We start from the raw sequence: 22,519 nt of genomic DNA, 5'->3' as shown, positions 1-22,519 counted from the left end.
GTAAATGCAATTTAAATTGGAGGACTTTCCCTTGACCCCTCATTGATTTAATACCCAAAGCATTTAGATTAATATCCCTTTCAAGGAGATAAGCTTGAAGCAAGAAATGCACTTCTGTTCCACAGTGGCACATCACAGCCAGCCCTATCCTCAGAAACATTTAAGACAATGGCATTTCCATGGAATCAGAGTTATTAGGGTTGGGAAAGACCTCCAGGATTATTGTGCCCAACCTGTGACCAAACACCACCAAAGCACCTGAACTATGGCACTTACAGGTGTTTCTTGGGCACCTCCAGGGATGGGGACTCCACACCTCCCTGGGCAGTGGAGAAATTCACCCTTTCCATGGAGAAATTCCTCCTGGTGTCCAGCCTGGCCCTCCCCTGGCACAGCTCAAGGCCATTTTGGGTGTATACAGCAATGCAGGCTGGTAAGAGTGGCTGCCATCTCAGCCAGCACCGACAGAAACACTTAAAATCTTCTGCAGTTTACTGAAAACAATGTAAATGCTAATAATTTAATGATCCTTTACTTCATATCAGCCACTGACATGATTTAAGAACAAGACCATCTGCCAGTGACCAGCGTGAAGCAACCAGAATTAGAGTGTGGAGTGAAAGACCAGGCTATCATTTGTCAGCCTGAGGATATGGAGCTCGAGTTATCAATTCTAATAAGTACAGCAAAGTGTTCCCTCCCTCCCCAGGAGTTTGACATTAAAAAATAAAAAAATAAAAAAAAAATCTAAAATAAAGAGCTCTTGGTTTTCTACTTGGCCTTAGGGCAGAAATTTAATGTTTTTGCAATTTTAGTCAGGGTCTGATCAAATTGGGGCTGCCATGTCCTTTCACAGTAAGTGAAGGGGGAAAAGGGCTGGCTACTGTGCAAGCAAAGCTTTGGTGACTTGGCTGAGTTTGTGGTGCCAGGGTGGGGTCAGGACTGTGTGATGACCCTCCAGGACAGGATGGGCAGGAGGGGTGTAATTCCACAGCTCCTGCACAGGGACACAGCTCAGCAGGAGGAGTGGAAACACCATTAAACACCAGCAGGAAACCCTGAGGTTTCATTATCACCTGGAGTTCACCTAAACATCACAAATTAAAATAATTATTTTGGGGTGGTCGTTCTCTGGTGACAGATTCCAAAACCCCATTCAGCCATTCCTTCTTCTTCTTTCCAGCCTTAGGTTTGCACCATGGATCCTTTATTTTGGGGAGGAGCTCTGAATGTAGAGCTGTTGTGTGTCCTGCTTGTCCCTGCTTGTCCAGCAGCTCCTGGAGCTGTAGGGAGGTGGCACCAGGCACAGGAAGGAACAGGGGATTTTCTGTGAGGGTGGGGAGACCCTGGCACAGGTACCCAGAGCAGCTGTAGCTGCCCCTGGATCCCTGGAAGTGCCCAAGGCCAGGCTGGATGGGGCTTGGAGCAGCCTGGGACAGTGGAAAGTGGCAGGGGGTGGAACAAGATGACCTTGAAAGTCCCTTCCAACCCAAACCATTCTGCGATTCCACGATTTCGGAGCACCTCCATCCTCCCCATCCCAAAATAAACAAAACACCCAGAGATCAGAGAGCTGGCAGAGCACCCCAGCACCCACAGAGCCCACGCCCAGGGGGTTCCAGCAGTGCCTACCTGTGGCAGCAGGGGCTCCCCATCCTTGAGCCAGCGGTAGGAGGGCTTGGGGCGGCCGCTGGCGCGGCACTCCCAGGACACGCGCTCCTCGATGGCCGCGCGCACGTCGCTGATGCGCTGGGTCCAGCTGGGCTGGGCTGCAAGGAAAGAGGGAGGGAAGCCTGGAGCCTGGAGCAGCAGCTCTGGGCTGCTTCTTCCCTCAGCAGAACGTTTAAAACTGGGATTGATAATGTCAGGATTTCAGCTTTTCTATTTCCCATCTCTGTGTAACCCTGCAGTTCTTTAGTGCAGAACTCCAAACTCCACACCCAGTGCCAGCTGCTGCTTCCCCACTTTGGGCAGACACAGCAATTCCTCTCCAGGACTGGCAATCAAGGACACCTCACTGCCTCAGGCCCCAGAGATGGAAACAAAAAGGACTTGGGGGCAGCAAACTTGGGGTGAATGACTTCATTACCTGAGCTGGAATTGGAAAATCAACCCCCAAAATGCAAATGGACCCAACTTATAAAAGTGTGAAACCTGTGATCCATTTTTGGGTGCAGCCCCTGGGGGGCTTTGTCTGCCCTAAATGTCCCTGAAGGCCTTCAATGAACAGAACTGCTTTTTATTCCCTTCATTCTGCCTGGCCTCTGTTTTTAGGTAGCCCCACAAGGCATCATAAGAGCTGCAAAAGATCACTGCACTTCGAGTCCAGTGCTGCTTTCTGAAGGTGGCACAGGCAAGACCAGAACCTCCTTTTATTTTCTTTTTAGTAAAAACCCCTAAAGAAAAAGAGTGGCTTCAGAAACCCTGCTCATCCTACAAAAACAAAGCAGTAAGTACACACCTAGTCTTCAAACAGAGACATTTTCCTCCTCAGGGTCTCTATAACTTGGGCTTCAAAGCTCTAAAATTTAGTTTCTGACTTCAAAACTTGTAATTTAGAATGAGTTCTGTACTGAAATTCAGGTTATTCCAGCAACCCTGCATGGGTATAGGCACTACTTCAGGTCCAGGCTCTCAGTCTTGTCTTGATTATGGTCAGATCTCCATGTCTTGCCACAGGAACAAAAACATCTTTGTAATAATTGTATTGATGACACTGAATAAACCCAGAAAGGCCACAAGCAGATATTGGAGACACATTTTGGTAGAATTTGGTGAAAACTAGCACTGGCAGTTTTCAGCCACTTGTGAGATTGTATTTTTAACTGTGTTTCACATAATTTTATCACTTTGTTGGCTTTCTTTTTTTTTTTTTAAATTTAAATAGAGTTTAAGTTTAGCCAGATTCCACTAAATTCCACTAAAATTGGTTTTGAAGATCACACAAAAACTCAGACTTTCTTAAGAGTTACCTTTTGTACAGATATATCTACAATATACAATACTATCTATTTAAGATCTTATTATTAATAGTATATTCATATATTATATTACTTTTCAGAAAGTCCCATTAAACAATAGAACTCTGATTTTTTTAATGGGAATTTGCCCTATTTTGACATAAGAGCATCTGACTTAGCAGGATGTGTTACCAGCAGAGGTCTCCAAGAACCTGATTAATACTTTTCCCCATGTAATCAGACAAAATAAAAAATTAAGATTCCTCAAAGCCAGGCAACAACTTTAGACATCTCCTTTGGACAGGAACAGGGGGCCAGAGATGGACTTGAAAGGATAAATGTTAAAATATCCCATCCAAATGGCAAATTGGTACGATTGTACCCAAGCTAGGGGCATGTCTGTGATGATGGGGTGCTGGAAACACAAATTCAGAGAGCTCAGGATGTGTTTGAGCCCAGCCCTGGCACCCTGGACGTGCCTGCAAAGCTGAGATGAAGTGGAGACTTTTCCACAGCACCTCATCTCCAAGGGATTTCCAGAAAAAGAGGAGAACTGAGCATCCTGGCGCTGCAGCAGAAAAAGGAGAAGTGAGTGGTGTTTATTTCTCTGGCTGCCCCTCCTGCCCCTGTAATATTTTAATCTTGTTTATTGTCTGTATCTAAAGAGCCAGGAAAGGGAAAGCCTTTAAATGCAGGAAGATGAAAGTCAGTTCTGTCATCTGGAGTAAGAACTTGAACAATTCCATCGAGCCAAGCAATTGCAACGGGTTCAGTGGCTCAAGGACATTTGCAAATTACACATGAATTTACATATTTACTATTCTAACAGCATCTAACTCATCATTTTGAAGGGAATTTTATGATCCCATGAAAGGAGCTCTATAAAACCCACACACATCCATTTGCCTTTTTTATTTTTGCTGCGCTGTTTTACAGATTTCCCACATGAAAACAAAGCTAAAAGAAAAAAATAAAAAAATAATCAACCCAGACAAAACAACTGGAATTAATCTGCAAGTCAAGAAAAGCCATGAATGGGAAGCTGTGCTGTATAACCTATGTGTGTGCTATGGAAAAACAAAGATAACTCCTATGGAGAGGAGGACAGAAAATTCAGAATTCATCCTCATTTCGAACAGACTCCCCAAATAAAGGAAATAATTTTCCCCTAAATAAGGGAAATTCTCTCCAAAAGGCATTTCTTGGGGTGGTTTGTGGGTTGTTCATCCCAGCTCCTGCCCTGAGTGCTGAGATTGGAACGTGCAGTGCTGGGATCTGCCACCCCCAAATTCAGGTCACCCTTGGGGGCAGCACCCAGAGCCCCCACCCCACCCCACCCTAACCCCCTCCAGCTGCTTGAACCGCTCACATTCCCAATCCCAAAGCCATTTACGGTGCAGACAACTCCAGAATGAGCAGCAGAGGTCAGAAAATCATCTCAGTGCAAAGCTCTGAGTGGTTTGTTTGGCAGGAGTTTGTTCTCTGCTGCTCTTTGGGAGCCTTTTCTAATTAGGTCAAGCTCTCCTCTCAACAGCTCAGAGCAGAGAGAAGCTCTTGGCTTCATCTTGGGGAATCTCAGGGGTTGGCTCACGCTGCAAATCTGTGTGAGCCACCAAAGGAGAGTGGCCACAGCCTAATGGAATTTGACAGGTGCCCACTGGGGATCAGACCAAGGTAACACGACACGAGATTTCAGGCATGATAATTAAAATAATTCAAGTAAAGGGATGAAACCAGCTCCTCTCTACAACATTTTCTGGTAAAGTGATGTTCTCGGAGATAATGACAAGGTTTAATTTGTGATTGGTCTAAAAAAATGTCCTTTGGATTGTTTCAGGGGTACTGACCAAAGAGAAATTATATTATAGAAAATGTTTTGGCCCTGCTTGGAGTACTTAAGATGGTACTGGCCTTGGAAACATCCTGGAGGAAAAATCCGGAAGCTGATTAAGAATTCATCTGAGTTGCAAGCAAAATTCATATGCTGAATCTATAAAGTGAAAGAAAAAGCTTAGAGATATAAGCACGACTCTTACATAAGGATTGCTTTAAAGAAAAATCTCCCCCTCCAAGGAGATGAGAGATGTCTGGAGTTTGTACTCAGGGGGACAGAAGAAAAGTGATGGAAGTAGTGAGAAAAAATCCCTGTTTACCTTTGATCACTTTTCAGTCTTCACCAACACAAAGTGGGACAGTTAAAACCAGGTTAATAGGAAAATATGCCCAAATATATTCTTACTTCTCCAAGACAAAAAAATTCCAGGGGCAGTCTGTCCTTCACTGTAATGAATGAAAAGGCAAAAGTAGGAAGAGGAAATCATGTCCTAGAAGATATTTGAAAATGAAATGGTGTGGCAGGTGATGATGCATCACCTCAGACATGAGTGACAAAGCCCCAGAAGTAAGGGAGAAATATCAGACATAAACCTGTAGGACTCTGCAATCATCTGTGAGTTCAAAACACCCAAAAAGACTCAAGCAAATGAGGTGCTAATACATATCCAGAATCCAATTCTCTGCTGGTGTGTATTGATTTCAGTGTTCCTAAGCCAATTTCTAGCAGCTGAGGACGTGGTGCAGGCTGTGTAATTCATCATTAATGGCAGATGAAAGGCTGAATGACTTGTCCATTACCATCTTCTAAGGAGACTGAGACTGAGCCCAGGATCAGAACAGTCTAAAGAGCAGAAAGCCAAGTGTAAGAAGTGGAAAAAACCCCAACCGGATGGGAAAAATGGATGAGTAATTGGAAATGCAGAGTGCAGCCAGCGTGTAAGGCTTGTGCAGGTAAGTGATCCTGCCCCGGATGGGGACAGCTCCTGTGCACAAACCCCTCCCATCCTGATCTGTTCCCTCCCAAAGATCACAGGGATGTGAAACCAGACCTCAGGTTACCTTTCCTCTCTCTTCCTTTCCTTCCTCCTGACCTCTACTGCCAGTTAAGGACTGTGTGAAATCTGTACAACCTAAAGGTGTGCAAATCCCACACCAAACCAATCTGCTGGAACACTGTACCTAAAAAATCTCCATTTGGCTCAGTCTTTGGAAACTCTACAAGACTGACCCTCCTAACCCAGCCTGGGAGTGCTGCTTGGCACTAAAATATGAAACACCAGAGGAAAATCTGAAGCAGAGGAAAATCTGAAGCAGAGGAAAATCTGAAGGAGTTAACCTAGCTGATAAAAACACTTCAGTTGTCCCCTCCTCTCATTTTTGTCCTGTTCCATGAGCTGTTCTGCACCATCACAGGATTTTCCCCCCAGTTTTTGGGGGCTGTGGGTGTTACAGGTACATCCACAGGGACCCATCCTCATGGGTTTAGTTATTTTTCATCCTGACACTGAACTGCAGCTGCTCAGGGCTGTAAGGGAGGTGGGGGGTGTTCTGAGTAGCCTTCATATTTAATTTCTATTTGTGTTTCACCCTATTTGTATTTTTGCTTCTCCTGCTGGAGAGATGTTTCTCCAAGCAGCAATGATAATAATATGAGACTTTTTCAGAATCTCCAAAACTTGGATTTCTCCGTAAGCAGGGTTCCAGCAATGCTTGGAAAAGGAAGAGCTGGTGAGAAACACGGCTGTGCCCTGTGCAGGAAGTTGTTCTGGATGCAAGACTTCCCTTGGGCAGCAAAGAATTCAAAACTCCTTCCTGTACTAACTTTTACCTGTGGAAAAGGTGACAACAGGATTTTCTAGTGGGTGATGTGAAAGATAATTAATAATAACATAGTAATAATACAATAATACACTTGCCCTATTCACAGGAATTTTCTTGTATTTTTATCAGTCTAGGAACTCACTTTATTCAAATTTTCAGCAAATTATTTTTGATTTGGGAGCTAAACTGAGCAGACATAAAACTGCCTGATTTTCACTTGTGCAAAGTTCTTTTCTAGACCTCTGGCCATAATGAAGAGCATAATCTGATTTACATCTGAGGCTGTTTCACAGAGTAATAAATAAAATAAAATATGTTTATTTTATATAAATAAAACACAGGCCTGCTGATGAAAGGGGGACTCTTTTCACTGCAAAATGAAGGAGCCTCACAAATTCCTGGTGGGATTTGGATTTGAGAAGGATTGAATTTGAAAAGGGGCCCAGCCAATTAAACGGGTTCTGCTGAATATCTCAGAAAACGCTGCAAAGAACTGTAATTAGTGGCAGGGAAGTCTGTCTGTCTGCTAATGCAGATGCTGCTGTGCTGACACTTTTGGAAAACATTTGAGCTGCGATTCTTTCCTCCTTTCCTTGGCTTGCCAGGGCAGGAGAGGATGGGAGATGCTGGAGCAGCACCGATGATGCTGAGTCAGCACCTGCTGGCTCAAACTGAGCTGCTTTGGAGCTTGGATATTTCCCAGAGTGGATCTGACTGTAAAACCAGGGACAAATCCCATGTTTTGTGTCAAAACCCTGGGAAACAAATGTTCTCAGTGGTGGTGCAGCTCCTCAGCCCCTCCCCAGTGCTGCTGCTCCCAGCCCCACTGGACTCGTTTATGTTTGGATCACCTCAACCAGCAGCAAGATTTCAGACTTTCTGTTATTCAGGCTAAATGTTTTGTTGGGAAAGGGGATCTCGAGATCTCAGAATCAATATAGGGAAGCAGAGCCCGAGGAGTTCAAACCCAGGGATGAGCAGCTTTGGGGTCAAAAATATCAACAAAAGAAGATTGGGCTGAAACAGCATCTAAACTTACCATGAATTAAACATCAATAATAAATAAGCATCTCCTTGATGCCAGTTTTATGAACAAAAAGGCAATTTCTTTTTAAATTAGCTGATTAAGGTAATCTGTTTACTGTACTTCTGCCAGGAAAAAAAATAATTGTTGGCATTGCTGTTTGCTCAGGATATAAATCTTAGCCCTGAGGAGGGTTTGCAAATGTAAAATTTATGAGCAGCCAGATTAAAAATACAATCAGGTCAATGGGAGTGCATCCCAAAACACACAGCTGAGGGTGTGGAGGGCCCTCGTTGCAGGGAGGAACTGGGACAAACTGGAGAAACTGGGAGAAGAGAACCCTGTGTCCTGCTGGGGACCTGACCTGCCTGGGCCACGGGATTCAGCTGGCACAGGGAACAAGCTGCCAGCTCAGGAGGGCAGCAGCAGTGGTCAGAGCTGCTAAAAGGTGGAAAAGAAGAGGCTGTGCTGTCTAATTTGGTAATTCAGGGAATATTCTGAGCTGGAGGAAACCCACAAGGAACAAGTGCAACTGTTGGCCCTGCAGGGGACAGCCCCGGAGAATGCCAGCGGTGCCTTTGGAATTAACCTGAGGCAGGGACAGCAGGGAGAACGAGAGAGCCAGCAAGGAGAGGTGTCTTTCAGAGTTCCATCAGTCAAGGAAACAGAAGTAAGTGGCTGTAATTGCATTACCAGGAACATGTTTCCACAGGAAGGTCGATCCATCAAGGGGGACTCAGCCCTGGAGCTAATGCTTGTGGAGAGCAGTGAAACACAGCCTGGTGCAGGGGCTCAGAGACAGAAAATGCTGCAAGAACGGCTCCTGCACGTTTAATTAACGTTTTCTGCTGCAACAAGGGTGTCAAACAACTTCAGTGTCACTGATATGCTAACGGAGGAGACAATAAATGCTGGTACAAGAGTGAAACACAGCATGAGTCAACCTCCCCTGACAACTTCCAGGGGCACAGAGAGGAGCTGACGGCGCTGGGTTATCTACAGTGAGTGAGCAAATCTGAATTTCTTTTTCTTTTCTTTTCTTACTCTGTGCAGTGCACAGGGGCTGGTAACTGGATTTAAGGGAGTGGTGCTGCCTCACTGTGACCTGCAGGGACCTTACATCCCTCTCAGTGCCACCCCTGCCATGGCAGGGACACCTCCCACTGTCCCAGGCTGCTCCCAGCCCTGTCCAGCCTGGCCTTGGACTCCTCCAGGGGCAGCCACAGCTGCTCTGGGAATTCTGTGCCAGTGCCTCACCACCCTCATGATAAAAAATTCCATCCTCAAATCCATTCAAACCCGCACCTCTCAGCGCCTCCAGTGCTTTTCCCTCTCCAGGAAGCAGCCCTGACCTTCCAAAAAGCAACTTGAAAGCTCTGCCACCATCACAGTTGTATTTCAATAATGAAATAACACTTGTCAGCTTTAAACCAAATTATTAAGGAAAATTATGTTCTTTTCCCCAACTATTTGTATAAAAGTTTACAGCAAGTTTCCTTCCCCTAAAAAATTTTGCTGCCACGCAAAACTCCAGAGCCCAGAGTACAGAATGCAAGTTGGGTTTTTTTTAAGAGATCTATTTTCAGTACTGGCTACAAAACACAAGTTATCCTTAAAAACCAACTACTTCCCTGGAAAAGGACAAGACAACAAGGATGATATTTTAGTGAATTATCTTTAAAACCTGCAAGAGGGGAGGCTGCCACCTCTCCACGGGGAATTCCTCCACTCCCAGGGAGGAGACAGAAAGATTTCCCAGCTTGACAGACTGAGAGCAGGGCTCTCCTCTTCCCAAAAACCCTCGAGCTTCTCTGCTGAAATGGCACGATGGGTGTGAAAAGCAGCTTTTGTGTAGGATCCAGAGCAGTAAATTCATTTCAGCAATGAGATTTTAACTCAAGATCTGCCACGGTGGGAGTGCTCCAAAGGCTCCGTTTGCTGCTTTCCAAGGAAGGCAGCTTTGGTAGAGCAAAGCTGTACAACTGATGAGTCTTTTAATTTACTCTCCACGTGGGGAAAAGCAGGAGAAACAGCACAGAAAAAGGAAACTTTAAATCATCTAATTAAAAAAAATTAAAACCCCTTCAAATCAACCCCGGATTCTTGCTTAAACATGAAAGATTTCACTTTGTTCTTGGTCTTTCACGCCTTTTTAATGTTTTCTCGTTTCATATTTCCCTCAGTTTTAAAAGGAGAAATGTTCATTTAAAATGGAAACCCCCAAAGTTCTGATTTCCAAATGGAATGTCTTTCAGAAATATTTCCAATTTAAAAACATCCTTACTTTTTAAAGAAAACTTACATTACCCACCAAATTCAATTCAGTGTTGCCAGGAGGGTTGGTTCCCAAACTCTTTTTCTGTGGCAAAAATATTATAAATCAAAAAGCATTCTCCTCATCTCTGGGAGTTCAACCCAATCTTCCCTGCTGACAGGAGCTGGGCCCTCAGGAGCATTTGGGGGAGAAAACTGAATTTTTGTCTGTATTTTCTATAAAGAATATCATGGGATGGGAACAGGGCAGCAATAAAAGCAGGATTTGTTTGATGCTATGGAGGTCTCTGCACACCTGTGGAACCTGCAGCTTCTCCTCTCCAAAACATCTCCAACAGAACCTTGGTACCAAACCCAGCCCCAGCGCCCCTAAACCCCCTCCCTGCAGCTCCCTTTACCTGCACAGGTAAAAACACACTTTGGGTTTGCTTTGTGGGGCTGTTCCCAGCAGAAATTTGGGGATGAGCACCAAGATCAGAGGGATGATGAATGCATCCTCTGTTTACCAGAGCAGGCCTAGGAAGCTGAAATTTGACATTTTACAGTGCCTGGCTCACGGGCTCTGCTTTCAGCCAGGGAAGAGCAGGTGCAGAAAGCCTTTGAGGGCAGAGGGCTCTGCCCTGCCAGGGGCAAATCCCAACCACTGGTTCCCATTAAGCAGTTCTTAATTGGTTATCACCAATTAACATGTATCCACAAAAGCTGGGGCAGCCCCCACATCATAAACCCCGAGCTGCAACACGAGGATGCTCCCCCAGATTTCCTGCCTCGCCCTCCCAGCCACGAGAAGGCAAAAGAGCCCTTTCCAAGCATTTCCATCATGTTTCCATGCCAGTGTCCTTCCAGGGATGTGTTTTTGTTCCAGCTGCCCTGATTCTCAATTAATATGCACCATTCAGCCAGGTTTTATTTCAAATTACACCCTTCTCCAGAGGTGCCATTTGAAAAGGAAGTAATTTCAAAAATATCCTCACAAAATTCCCTCCCCACAAAATATTTACTGCAGATTGCACCGACTGCCATAAAGCCCCGGGAGCAGGCAGCCTCCTTACCATAAAATGTCAGCTGCCCTCGTGCCACGTTCCTGCCTCTCACATTTTCAGCCACGCACTCGTAGAGCCCGGCATCCTCCTGCTGGAAATTGGGGATTTCCAGGAGCCCGCTGGAGCGGTGTCTCCGGGCTTTCCTGGGGATCTGCTTCCCATCCGCCCTCCTCCAGCTGATGGTGGGCACTGGGCTGAGGAGGGAACACAAAGCAGAGGCTGGAAGAAGGAGCTGTGGGCCTGGCACAGGATCCAGAGGGGTTTTATTATGGGTGGGTGAAAGGTAATATGAATATAAATGTGTTTATTGTGGTGTATCAGCAGGAGACATTTTATTGTTATAATAATAATAATCATTTTATCATTAAAATGCTGGTCTGACCCAGCTGAATTTGGGGTTCTGCTGTAAAAACATCCATTTGAGGCTGGGGGGTCCCTGGCAGGGGGTGCCCAGAGAAGCTGTGGCTGCTCCCAAGGCCGGGTTGGACACTGGGGCTTGGAGCACTCTGGGGCAGTGAAAGTGCCCTGGCCAAAGCAGGGCTTGCACTGGATGGGATTTAAGGTCCCTTCCAACCCAAACCATCCATTTTGTGATGATTTTCCTACCAGTGCCAGCATTTTGGAAGCACTGCCAATGTTTACACTCCCCAGGCCCTGTGGCTGCTGTGAAAACTGGCCACAAGTAACTCCTGCTGAGGGAAGTGGATCATTAGGAACCGCTGCAAACTCCACAAATCCAGCCTGAGAAGCTGCAGGAATAATAATTAATAACAATAATGGATCCAAACTTACTTGCCCAAGGCAAAGCACTCCAGTTTCACCGTGGTTCCTTTCGCAGATGGAACCGTTTCTGGGAACTGCACTTCTATTTTGGGCTCATACTCTCCCATCACCCCTGGGGACATAAAGGAGATGCAAAGGCTTGGTTGAATTTCAGCAGTAAATTCACAAGTGTTCCCGTGCTAGCACAGAGCTGTTCTATACATCATTACTTGCCCAATTAATCCATTCATTTTAAACATGGCCTGTTCCTAACAGCCGTGGAGTGTGGGCTCTTTTCCCATTTACTGCCAGAGGAGAAGCTGAACCGACTCTCCACACCATCTGCCAAAGATTAAAATCTCTTCATGGCTCTGTCACTTTTTGCTTTTGAATATGCAAGATTCTTGCAGGTAACTTGTGAAACAAGGGGAGCAACAACCAGGGAGGTTCAGCATCTTCCAGCAATGAAACATGGAACAAACAGCCATTAGGAAAAAGTTTTAAAATCCCTGGAGTTAACAGAGATATTTCTATTAACTTCCAGGATTTCTATGCACAGAGATCATCTACTCCTCGAGTAATTTCTTTATTTTTTACTGCCCCGGTAAATCACGGAGCGTGGCAGCCTCTTTATGAAATTGTGTTTAAAAATTTGTGCACATAAAAAGGCCATTACAGCCCTGACAAATGGCTCCATTTCCAGCCACTGCACTGTCTTAAACCCTGCACACATCATTCCACCAATAGTGATTATCAGCTAATTGATGATTGCAATTCAAATCTCAACTGTGAGCGCTCCCTGGACAGTGGCCAAGGGAGGACAGGAGCTGGGTCAGCCCTGGAGAATCCCAAAAATACAGAAATGAGCCTGCAGTGACACTGGGGCACATCAGAGCTGACTGCTCTTGCTTTTCACACTGGATGCAGGAAAATCCAGGTTTTTCCCTTTCATTTCCCAGTGATAAAGCTGGAAATGCTCAGTGTGAGGCTCACACCAAGTCTGTCTCTGCTGAGCTGAATGTTCCCTGCTCTGACACAACTGTAGGTTATGTCATCTTTCTTCCAACACATTAATTACAAATAAATGTTCAGCAAAGTGGCTGCTGCACAGCCTCTCTTGTCAAGATTAAATGCATTTATTAAAAATATGAATACTCTCCCCGTATTCATGTCCTGCCCAGCACTTTAAACAGAAAATCTGTGATTCTGTGGTGACATTCCAGCATTTACAAACCATATAAACAAGAATTACATGGCATGCCCCTCTGCTTGCTAACACTGCACCCTCCCAAAGCTCAAAATCCTGTTTTCCCAACTGGGACCAGCCAAATCTTCGCAATCTTGCCTAAATTTCTCCAAAATCTCTGCTAAATATTTGCTGGGTGAGCTTTATTTAAGCCAAGAACTTCCCTGTGGTCTCCAAAGCAGCAGGTGACAGAACTTGTGGAGATCTTTTCCCCCTTTTCTTCACTCACTTTTTATTTATTCCCATTTCTTTGCCTTGGGCTGGGCCTGGAGAGCTGAAATCCAGGGCGATAAAACCTCTCAGTGGGGTGGGAATGTTTCCCTGGAGCTGTGGGACATCAGCCACCTCAGCCCTGCAGCTCTGGCGTCTCACAGCCTCACTGTGAACTCCAACCACCAAAAAAATCAGGATTTGTACCTGGAAAAATCAGGATTTGTACCTGGAAAAATCAGGATTTGTACCTGGAAGAAGCACAAGGCTCCTGCTGCAGTGGCACCCTGCCCATCCCCATAAACACATACACGGTGTGAAGTGAGTCCTGCCGTTTCCTCTTTATAGGAAAGACGTTGAGACATCTCTATCCTGAATCCAAGATCACTTCCATGCAGAAAATCCTCATTTTTCCTGCTCTCCCTGGCTGATTTAACAGCTGGCTTAGCAGTGCAGGTGGCAGGGATGGAAGAGGAAATGGAAGGACTAAAACAGAGCCTGGGTTTGTGGCTTGGAGAGCACTGCCAGTGTCACGGCACATCAGATGCTCCATGGGTTGGCATTTCAGAGCATTTTGTTTCTTTCTTCCAGTTTCAAGGCTTAAAAACGTTCTTTGGGATGAAATTCCCAGGAATTCAGGAGGAGGTGGATTTGTCTGAGATTTTGATATGCATTTCCTGACAACACCTGTGAAACGTGGCAGTTTAATTGGCCCAAATAGCTGCTGCTAATGGCACTTTCATCATAAAGGACTATTTTGGTCCTTTCCCACAGTTACTGTTTCAATTTTGAGGTGGAAAATCCCACCTCAAAAATAGGGAGATACTGCAGGAGCAGCAGCTCTCAACACCTGGATGCTCCCAGCAGGCTTTAGAGTGGGATGGGGCAGCTCCAGCTGTGCCAGGGAACAATTCCTTCCCAATCCATCCCTGCCCCACCAGTTTGAAGCCATTTCCCCTCCTTCTGTCACTGCACACCCTTGTACCAAGCCCCTCTTCCAGTAGGGTTTGCAAAAAAAATAATAATAATAAAAAAAAATTCCTATTCTTGGAATATTTAAAAATATTCTTTCAGCACTGCAATTGTTAGCACGAGGCAAATTTAAAGATCTCTTTTTGCCAGCCATGCCATGACTCCCTCTGGACTCAGAGGGACAGATTTGCTGCTGCTGTGTTTGTAGGAGCACAGAATTCCCTGTAAGGGAGGGCAGAGACGGAGCAGAGCTGGGAAAGCAGCACCTCCACCCCTCCCAGCCCAGCTGGGACAATTCCTCACCACCAGCAGCATTTGGGATCCACAAGGATTTTATCAACCTGATGGGCAGGAGGCTGCAGCGAGGAGCCTGCATTTCCCAAGCAAGGAATTTCTGTCAAATCCCACAAGGTGACAGTGGAACTTCTTCCTGGAGAAGTTGCTAACATTGCATTTCTATTCCTGGAACAAATGTCCCAACTGTTAGCCTTTAAAGAGAGACATTTTAATTAATTTTAATTGGAAATTAACATGCAAATGTATTTTTCTTATCTGCTCATAAATGACGACGATACAGATCAATTATCTGTATAAATTTAGAAATCCTCTTTTGCTTTCTTCTCCCCTTTTTTGTATTATTCCACAGACCACTAAAAATAGCACTAATTCTGCTGGGAAACACAGGCTGAGCTAACAGTTACCGAAACAACAAAGTGCCTTTGTTCACTTTTGGGCTGCATAAAATGAGCAAAACTGGTATAACCAGACTCTAAAACCTATTTTGTTTCCTGTCTTTGGCCAACTCTCAGCAGCTTTTCCTGCTGTAATTATTGCCTGACTCCGAGAGTCTCTCCAGCCGCGTGAAGAGCACCTTTAGCTGCCCATCAACCACAGCTCCATCACCACTGAAAAAACCACCAAGGGCAAACCCCTTGCCAGCAATATAAACATTTCATATCTATTTGTAGCTTTTTCTTTTATTTCAGGCCACTTTTTAACTGGTGGGCGCCACGAGGAGCACGATGAAGGTCCTACCGTCGTTCCTGAGGACGAGGGGCGTGGGGGGCCCCAGGACCTTGCTGTTGGTGACGGTGTTGGTCACCACGCAGGTGTAGTTGCCCACGTCCGAGGTCTCCACCTTGGCGATGTAGAGGTTGCCGGTTTCCTGCGACACGAAGCGCCGGTTGTCCTGGTGCACGAAGGTGGGGTACTCGTTAAAGATCCAGGCGTAGGTCAGCTCTGAAACACACGGGAGGCGCCGTGAGCGGGGAAAGCGGAGAGATCCCGAGAGATCCCGGCCCGCGGAGCGAGCCCCGCGCCTGCCAGTGCGCTGCTGGCTCTCACCTCCTGCTGTTCTGGATATTCCATCACACCAATCTGGCTTTTACCTTTGTAAAATTTAGATATTCTCTCACACCATTTTGGTTTTTTCCTTTTTTCTTTTGGATATTCTCTCACACCATTTTGGCTTTTACCTTTGTAAAATTTAGATATTCTCTGACATTGTTTTGGTTTTTACCTTTTTTTTCTTTTGGATATTCTCTCACACCATTTTGGTTTTTACCTTTTTAAAATTTAGATATTCTCTGACACAGTTTTGGTTTTCACCTTTTTTAATTTTCTACATTCTCTGACATTGTTTTGGTTTTCACCTTTTTTTCTTTTAGATATTCCCTCACACCATTTTGGCTTTTACCTTTGTAAAATTTAGATATTCTCTGACATTGTTTTGGTTTTCACCTTTTTTTTCTTTTGGATATTCTCTCACACCATTTTGGTTTTCACCTTTTTTCTTTTAGATATTCTCTCACACCATTTTGGCTTTTACCTTTGTAAAATTTAGATATTCTCTGACATTGTTTTGGTTTTTACCTTTTTTTCTTTTGGATATTCTCTCACACCATTTTAGTTTTTACCTTTTTTAATTTTATATGTTCTCTCACACCATTTTGGTTTTTACCTTTTTAAAATTTAGATATTCTCTGACACAGTTTTGGTTTTCACCTTTTTTAATTTTATATATTCTCTCACACCATTTTGGTTTTTACCTTTTTTAATTTTAGATATTCTCTCACACCATTTTGGTTTTTATATTTTTAATTTTATGTATTCTCTCACGCCATACACCATTTTGGTTTTTACCTTTTTTAATTTTATATATTCTATCACACCGTTTTGGTTTTTACCTTTTTTCTTTAGATATTCTCTCGCACCATTTTGGTTTTTACCTTTTTAATTTTATATATTCTCTCACACCGTTTTGGCTTTTATATTTTTTATATCTTTTTTTTTTCTGATGCTGTTTTAGTTTTCACCGCTTATATTCTTTCATATATTCTCTAATGCCGTTTGGTTTTTACCTTTTTTCTTTTCTATATTCTCTCACACTGTTTTGGTTTTGACCTTTTTTTCTTTCATACATTCTCTGACACCATTTTGGTTTCTAACTATTTTTCTTTTCTATATTCTCTGTATTCTTTACAGATATATTTGTAGCTTTTAATTTTATTTTTTTAGGCGGAAAGACAAAACAAATTCCAGGATCCTTGTGCTGTCTTGGTTCTCCTTAGAAACCAAGGCTGAAAACTGCTTTTTGGGACATATTTTTGTAAGCTGGATCTTGTCTGAGGGGGAAGAATTTAGAAGGTTTTAGAATTTACCAGAACTGGGGGAATTAATTCACCAGGCAGGTTCTTAATTGGGGCATTCTTGTCAGATATGCTAATTTTCAGAATTAATAAAAATTGTACATAAATCAGGGTGCATCCTCAGCTTTTTCCACCTGAAGAATTTGTGCACTTAAGGATCCTCACACAAAGGTGCCCCTTTTATCACCCAAACTGTGTCTGGCTCGTATTTTTAGGACCAGAGAAAAAGGCACCACTACAAATGCAAATTTCCAGCTGTGACACCTCCGAGTCCTCACACAGATCTGATATTCCTGCTACTCCTTCAGCTTCATCCAGAATAAAATGCATTTCACAGGAATCTCACCTTTTTGTCATGAACATTCATTCCTGCCCATGGCTTTGCTTTCATCCTTCCTAATTAATTCTTCTTCCCCCTTAAAGCCAGTTGTGAGGAGGATCTGCCTGAGTCGAGTTATCACCCACTGGATGCTTTATTCCTCGGGAATTTCTGAATCAGCAGAAAGCTGAACACTAAATTAAGCAGCTGTAATCTTCTCTGTGACTAATTAGACAGGGCTCTGTGTTTTATAAGGCGTGTTTGGAAGTTATTTGAGCCATAAAGAAGAAGTGAGAGATGTTGCAGAGGCTGTGAGTGAGGTTAATGCAGTCTAACCCTGTTATATCTGCCTGAGCCGAGTGCCCAAACACACTCAGAGAGCCTGAAGTGGATACAGGACTAAGGGAACGCTAATTACACTAAAAATCATATTCTTATTTTAATACTCTAATGAGTCGTGGCTGTAATTGACCTCAACTACCATTAGGTACTTTGGAAAATATATTCTGCCCTCACATCCCACTGCTCCCAGCCAGAAGAGACTGAGTGGAGACTCTTGGCCTTTTTATTTATTTATTTCTAACAACAGGACCCAAAAATGCCTGCTCAGGCTTTTAGGAAGGTATGATAATTCTGTTTATGAGGGAATACCTAATCATCATATTTACATATGTGCATCTCATTAGAAGGAACCTCATGCTGATGTCGAGAGGATACTCAGAGCAAACACGGCACCACTTCTCAGCCAGCTTATTATTTCCTGCAAGTAGTTAAGTTTGTTGGGTTTTTTTGGTTTGTTTTTTTTAAAAATTTATTCTCAGTGAACAATTATCTTTCCTCTCCAGAAGCAGCCAGCACTGGGTAAATAAACATCCCTGCCCTGGCATGCAGAGAGATGTGGAAACTGGAGTGACTCTTCACACACAAGGTTTCCAGCAGAGCCTCCCTGAGCTCTGCAATTCTGCTCTGACTGGAAATGGTGAAATGACCACAGACCAACAGTGGAATTCCTGGATCAATCCCTGTCCCTTCCCATCCTCCCTCTGCCAGCCAGTATCACTTTAATTGCTGAAACCCCTCTAATTTCCAGGTTAAATATTTTCATTGTAGTCTGTGGTTCTGTGCTTGTGGCTAATGATCCCTTTGGCTTAAGGAGTTCTTGTCTCTTTGCTGCTGAGAGCCATGGAGAGCCCTTGTGCTGGCATTTCCAACACTTTCCAGCCCTGAAATGCTTGGAGCAGCTTTTCCCAGGCTCTGCCTCCGTTAAAAAGTCTGGATAATTCTGTCCCTGGAGCTGAGGTGAGATGGGTGAGCAGGGCACAGGAGGCTCTGCAAGAGGAGGAGCAGGTCTGATCAAAGACAGAAACAAATGGATGAGCTGGGAGCCCTCCCAAATGGGGCAGGAACTGAAGGAGACCCATTTCTAGAGGGCAAAACATCAAAACCTCCCCCAAAGCCACCTTCAAACTCTGTTAATTTGGCTGCATAAAACTGAGGGGCAGAGTAAAGGTCTGAAAGTGCAGCTCTGACCTCCAATCAATGCCAGAGAGCTCCAGCTGCCCAAATGACACAGAACTGGATGTTAGGAGCAGGCCATTATTGCTATATGATATTTAAAGATATTTAAAATATATTGTTATATTATAGAATTATATACATATTTTTATATATATATAATATAATGTATCTATTTAATATATATTATATATTAAAATATTTATATTATCTCTATATAATATTTAAAGATACTTAAAATATATTGCTATAGAATAGAATTATATATATAAAGTATATTTTGTATATATATAATATGTATATTTAGTACATATTATATATATTGAAATATGCTGCTATATTTATATTATTGCTATATAATATTTAAAGATATTTAAAACATATTGCTATATAATATTTAAGGGTTGGGAGCCCTGGGTGAGCAGGGCACAGGAGGCTGTGCAAGAGGAGTCTGATCAAAGACAGAAACAAATGGATGAGCTGAGATCCCTCCAGCTCAGAATGAAGAGCCCAGCACAGGGGGGACTAAAGGAGACCCATTTCTAGAGGGCAAAACATCAAAACCTCCCCCAAAGCCACCTTCAAACTCTGTTTGGCTGCATCAAACTGAGGAGCACAATAAAAATTCTGCATTCCAGTCAATGCCAGGGAGCTCCAGCTACACAAATGCCACAGAGCTGGATGTTAGCAGCAGGCCATTATCACACTGGAGCATTTAAAACTGGTTAATTCCTTCTCTCTCCCTCTCCCAAACACCGTGGGATGATGGAACATCGAGCCCAGGGAGCAGCAAGGACTGGAGCCTCTCTCAGTGCTCCTGCTGGTGTGGAAATAAACATTCCCTCCAGCTTTGATTTCCTGAGAGATCCTGCTGCAATATTTACGGCTTCTCCAACTCCACGGGCTCCTTTTGATAAGGGGTCCCTCTCGAATTGCTCTGGCAGTGACAGGCAGCTCAGTTCCCCGGCAATTTGTAACTCCTGGGCAAACAGACACTTCAAACACAGCCTGAGGTGGCTCCTGGTGCTGGAAACCATCCCAAAATCACCAACACGGAGCCTTGGAGCACAAGGAATCGGCAGCAACAGGCACTCCCTGCTTTTCTGATCACACACTGGGCTCTGATGCCTTGAGGAATTCATCACAAACCTCTCCTGTCTAATCTGGGACCCTTTCCATGGGATTTTTGCCTGATTTCCCACGCTTTTCATTTCTTCTTAAAGCAGGTCTCTCTAACATAGAATATTACTCAATTTTGGATCTGTTTTTGCTGTTTTTAAAGGAAAGGAGAAACTCCACAAGTGCAATCACCACTGAGCACCTGCCTGGTCATCCCTGCACAGACCCAGGACATGCTGGAACCTTATTTTTCTTCATTTCCATTAACTTCTCTATAGTGAAAGCTGCACAGAAATTCTGAGTAATTATTAACTGAGGCCTGTGGTTTGCCAAAATAAAATAAATAAATAAAATAAAATAAAATAAATAAATAAAATAAAAATAATAAAGAAATAATAATAATAAAGAAATAATAATAATAAAGAAATAATAATAATAATAATAATAATAATAATAATAATAATAATAATAATAATAATAATTCTTCTCAGCTTGCCCATCTTGAGTCATGCACATATTTTGCCTCTGCCTTGAAGCAGAAGAAACTCTTGATTTTCTCTTTGAAGTCTCTTCCATAAAGTCAGGGCTGCCACTTAAAAAGGTCTCTGTGGCTATTATGGGAAAAGCTATTAAAATATCAAGATTATGGCAGCCATAAAGCTGAGGAGAAGAATGAAATTTTGGGATTAGTATTAGCCAAAAAATGGGGGTCATTTATCATTTTTAATAAGAACAGTGTGGGTACAATACACTATTATTTTTTATAGGCTTTACTGAAAGTTACAGAGATTAATCCAATCTTTAATGATTGCCATAATTCCTACGTTATCACCTCCTCTGTCACTCCCAAGCTGGACAGAACTGATTTTCAGTGTAAAACAGAAGGTTTTCTGTAAATCACGATGCACAAAAATGATGTTTCATTACACATGGCAAGAGAAAAACATCAAATTTAGGAAATTATGAAAAATATGAAGGAAATGATGAAAAATACAAAATTAAGGAAATTATCAAATCCTCCCTTTAAATTGTCCCAAGCAACCCAAACTGTGACTGGAACATTAATTAATTTTGAGACATTTTAAAAGGAGAGGTGAGGCTCATCCCCTGCTATAAACAACTTAAATCCCAATGGAGTGAACACAGCCCTGAATGTTTGGTTTGCACTTCCCTTGACCATGCACTTCTGTAAAAGTATGGCTGGTTTTTAAATTCTGTTCAAAATTCAATAATTTTTTGCAGAATGCACTTCTGTAAAATTGTGGCCTTTTTAAAAACTTTTTCAAGATTCATTTATTCTTTTGCAGGATGGGAAGTGCTGAAGTTTTCCTGTCTGTTTTACTCCCTGCCATTTATTTACTCAGCACTTTGCTTTTAGGTGATTTAACACAGACAAGTTTCTTGGCTCTGGGTGTGTTCCTGTGCCAAACATTCCCACCTGATCTTTTTTTTTAATATATCCAAATGCTATAATAACATTTTGTTGTACAACCCCCAGCCATGCCCATTGTTGTTGTATAAACCCCATAGAAAACTGATTTTTGGTGGATGATTTGCAGACTTCTTGGTTTGTTTTTTATTTTGCTCTGATTGCTTCATTTCCTTGGTGTTCAAACTGCTCATAAGTGAAGGTTACAGCAAATTTGAGCAACGCTAAAGCTGATTATCTGATGAGTGTCCTGTGAACCTCAGCTGCCAACTGCCTGTAGGGGATGTTCATAATTCAAATTTCATAATTCCAAATTTCACTGTGATTTGATTGAGCAATCAACACCCATCACCCCATAAATCACAAAATGTGAGCAGGAAAGAAGGCTCCAAGTGCCACAAGCCCCTGGCAGAGTGCCCTGGGGAAAGGGGAAAAGGGAATTATCCGGGAAAAAGACAAATCCCTGGCACAACACTCCATGGCTCCTCTCCACACACACACCAGTCCTCAGCAATTCCTGCAGTTTTGACCATTTTTCTCTTTCCCAGTTTTATTTTAATGCTAAAGCTACATAAATTATGCACTGCCCCTTTTTTTTTCTTTTGTGGGCCCTCAGACCGTTCCATTGCCCTGCCAGCACCTCAATTTTTTATCTTCCAGTCTTAAATAATTGCAGAAGAATTTAAGGAAATCAGCCTGGACAAAAGTTTCACCTGGTAATTCTCCCTTTGAGTCTGAGCTCTGCTGCCCAGCTACAGCACAGCTCTGGGCCTCAAATGCAGGTTTTAATCAAGAGAATGATAAATAATGAACAAGATTAATCTAAGTTTAATAAAACACCTTTGGATGAACCCTCAGCTGTGCCAAATCTGAGGACACAGTTACTCAGCAGAGGAATGTGTTTCTCGTTCTCATAAACTGACAGAAGTTTATAAGAGGGAGAAAAATGCACAAATTACCCAATTTCTGGGCTGGACTCCTTCTCACAGCAATTTTCAGTGCTGTGTTTGCCTCCCAGCCCCTCGACTGCCCAGGTCTGGGTAATTAAAAGGGCAAGAGGTCTTCATTACCTGGAGCCTAATCAATAACCCTGTATCTCCTGCATCTCCAGCTCGTGGATCTCCAGAGCAGTTAAATATTTGCTGCCTGGCCTGGTTTATCTCTCGCAGGCAGCCTCCAGCCCCAGTCGATGGCTGTGAACACTGAGGATGATTGCACTGTGCCATGGGGCAATCTGAGCCCAAAAGGAGAAAAATCAACACAAATCTTTATCTGTGCTGCATAGAAAACGTTGTGAGATGAGGTCCTGCACTGGGGCATTTACTGCAGTTAAATACCAGA

General features: G+C 43.3%; 1 protein-coding gene across 1 annotated transcript in view; it reads right to left on the bottom strand.

The window, feature by feature from the left end:
* The window catches only part of LOC131582081 (contactin-4), a 271,208-nt gene that overhangs the window by 52,987 nt on the left and 195,702 nt on the right, over positions 1–22,519 (bottom strand). Inside the window, exons 7-10 of the mRNA XM_058844908.1 lie at positions 15,184–15,387; positions 11,751–11,853; positions 10,968–11,152; positions 1,633–1,769 (exon numbers count right to left, since the gene is read on the bottom strand). Coding sequence (XP_058700891.1) covers positions 1,633–1,769; positions 10,968–11,152; positions 11,751–11,853; positions 15,184–15,387 — 629 coding nt within the window. The remainder of the gene's footprint in view (positions 1–1,632; positions 1,770–10,967; positions 11,153–11,750; positions 11,854–15,183; positions 15,388–22,519) is intronic.

The sequence above is a fragment of the Poecile atricapillus genome, chromosome 9 (assembly GCF_030490865.1).
Source record: "Poecile atricapillus isolate bPoeAtr1 chromosome 9, bPoeAtr1.hap1, whole genome shotgun sequence".
Classification (NCBI taxonomy): domain Eukaryota; kingdom Metazoa; phylum Chordata; class Aves; order Passeriformes; family Paridae; genus Poecile; species Poecile atricapillus.
Note: the sequence above shows the minus strand (reverse complement) of the source record. Positions and strands in the feature narration are given on the sequence as shown.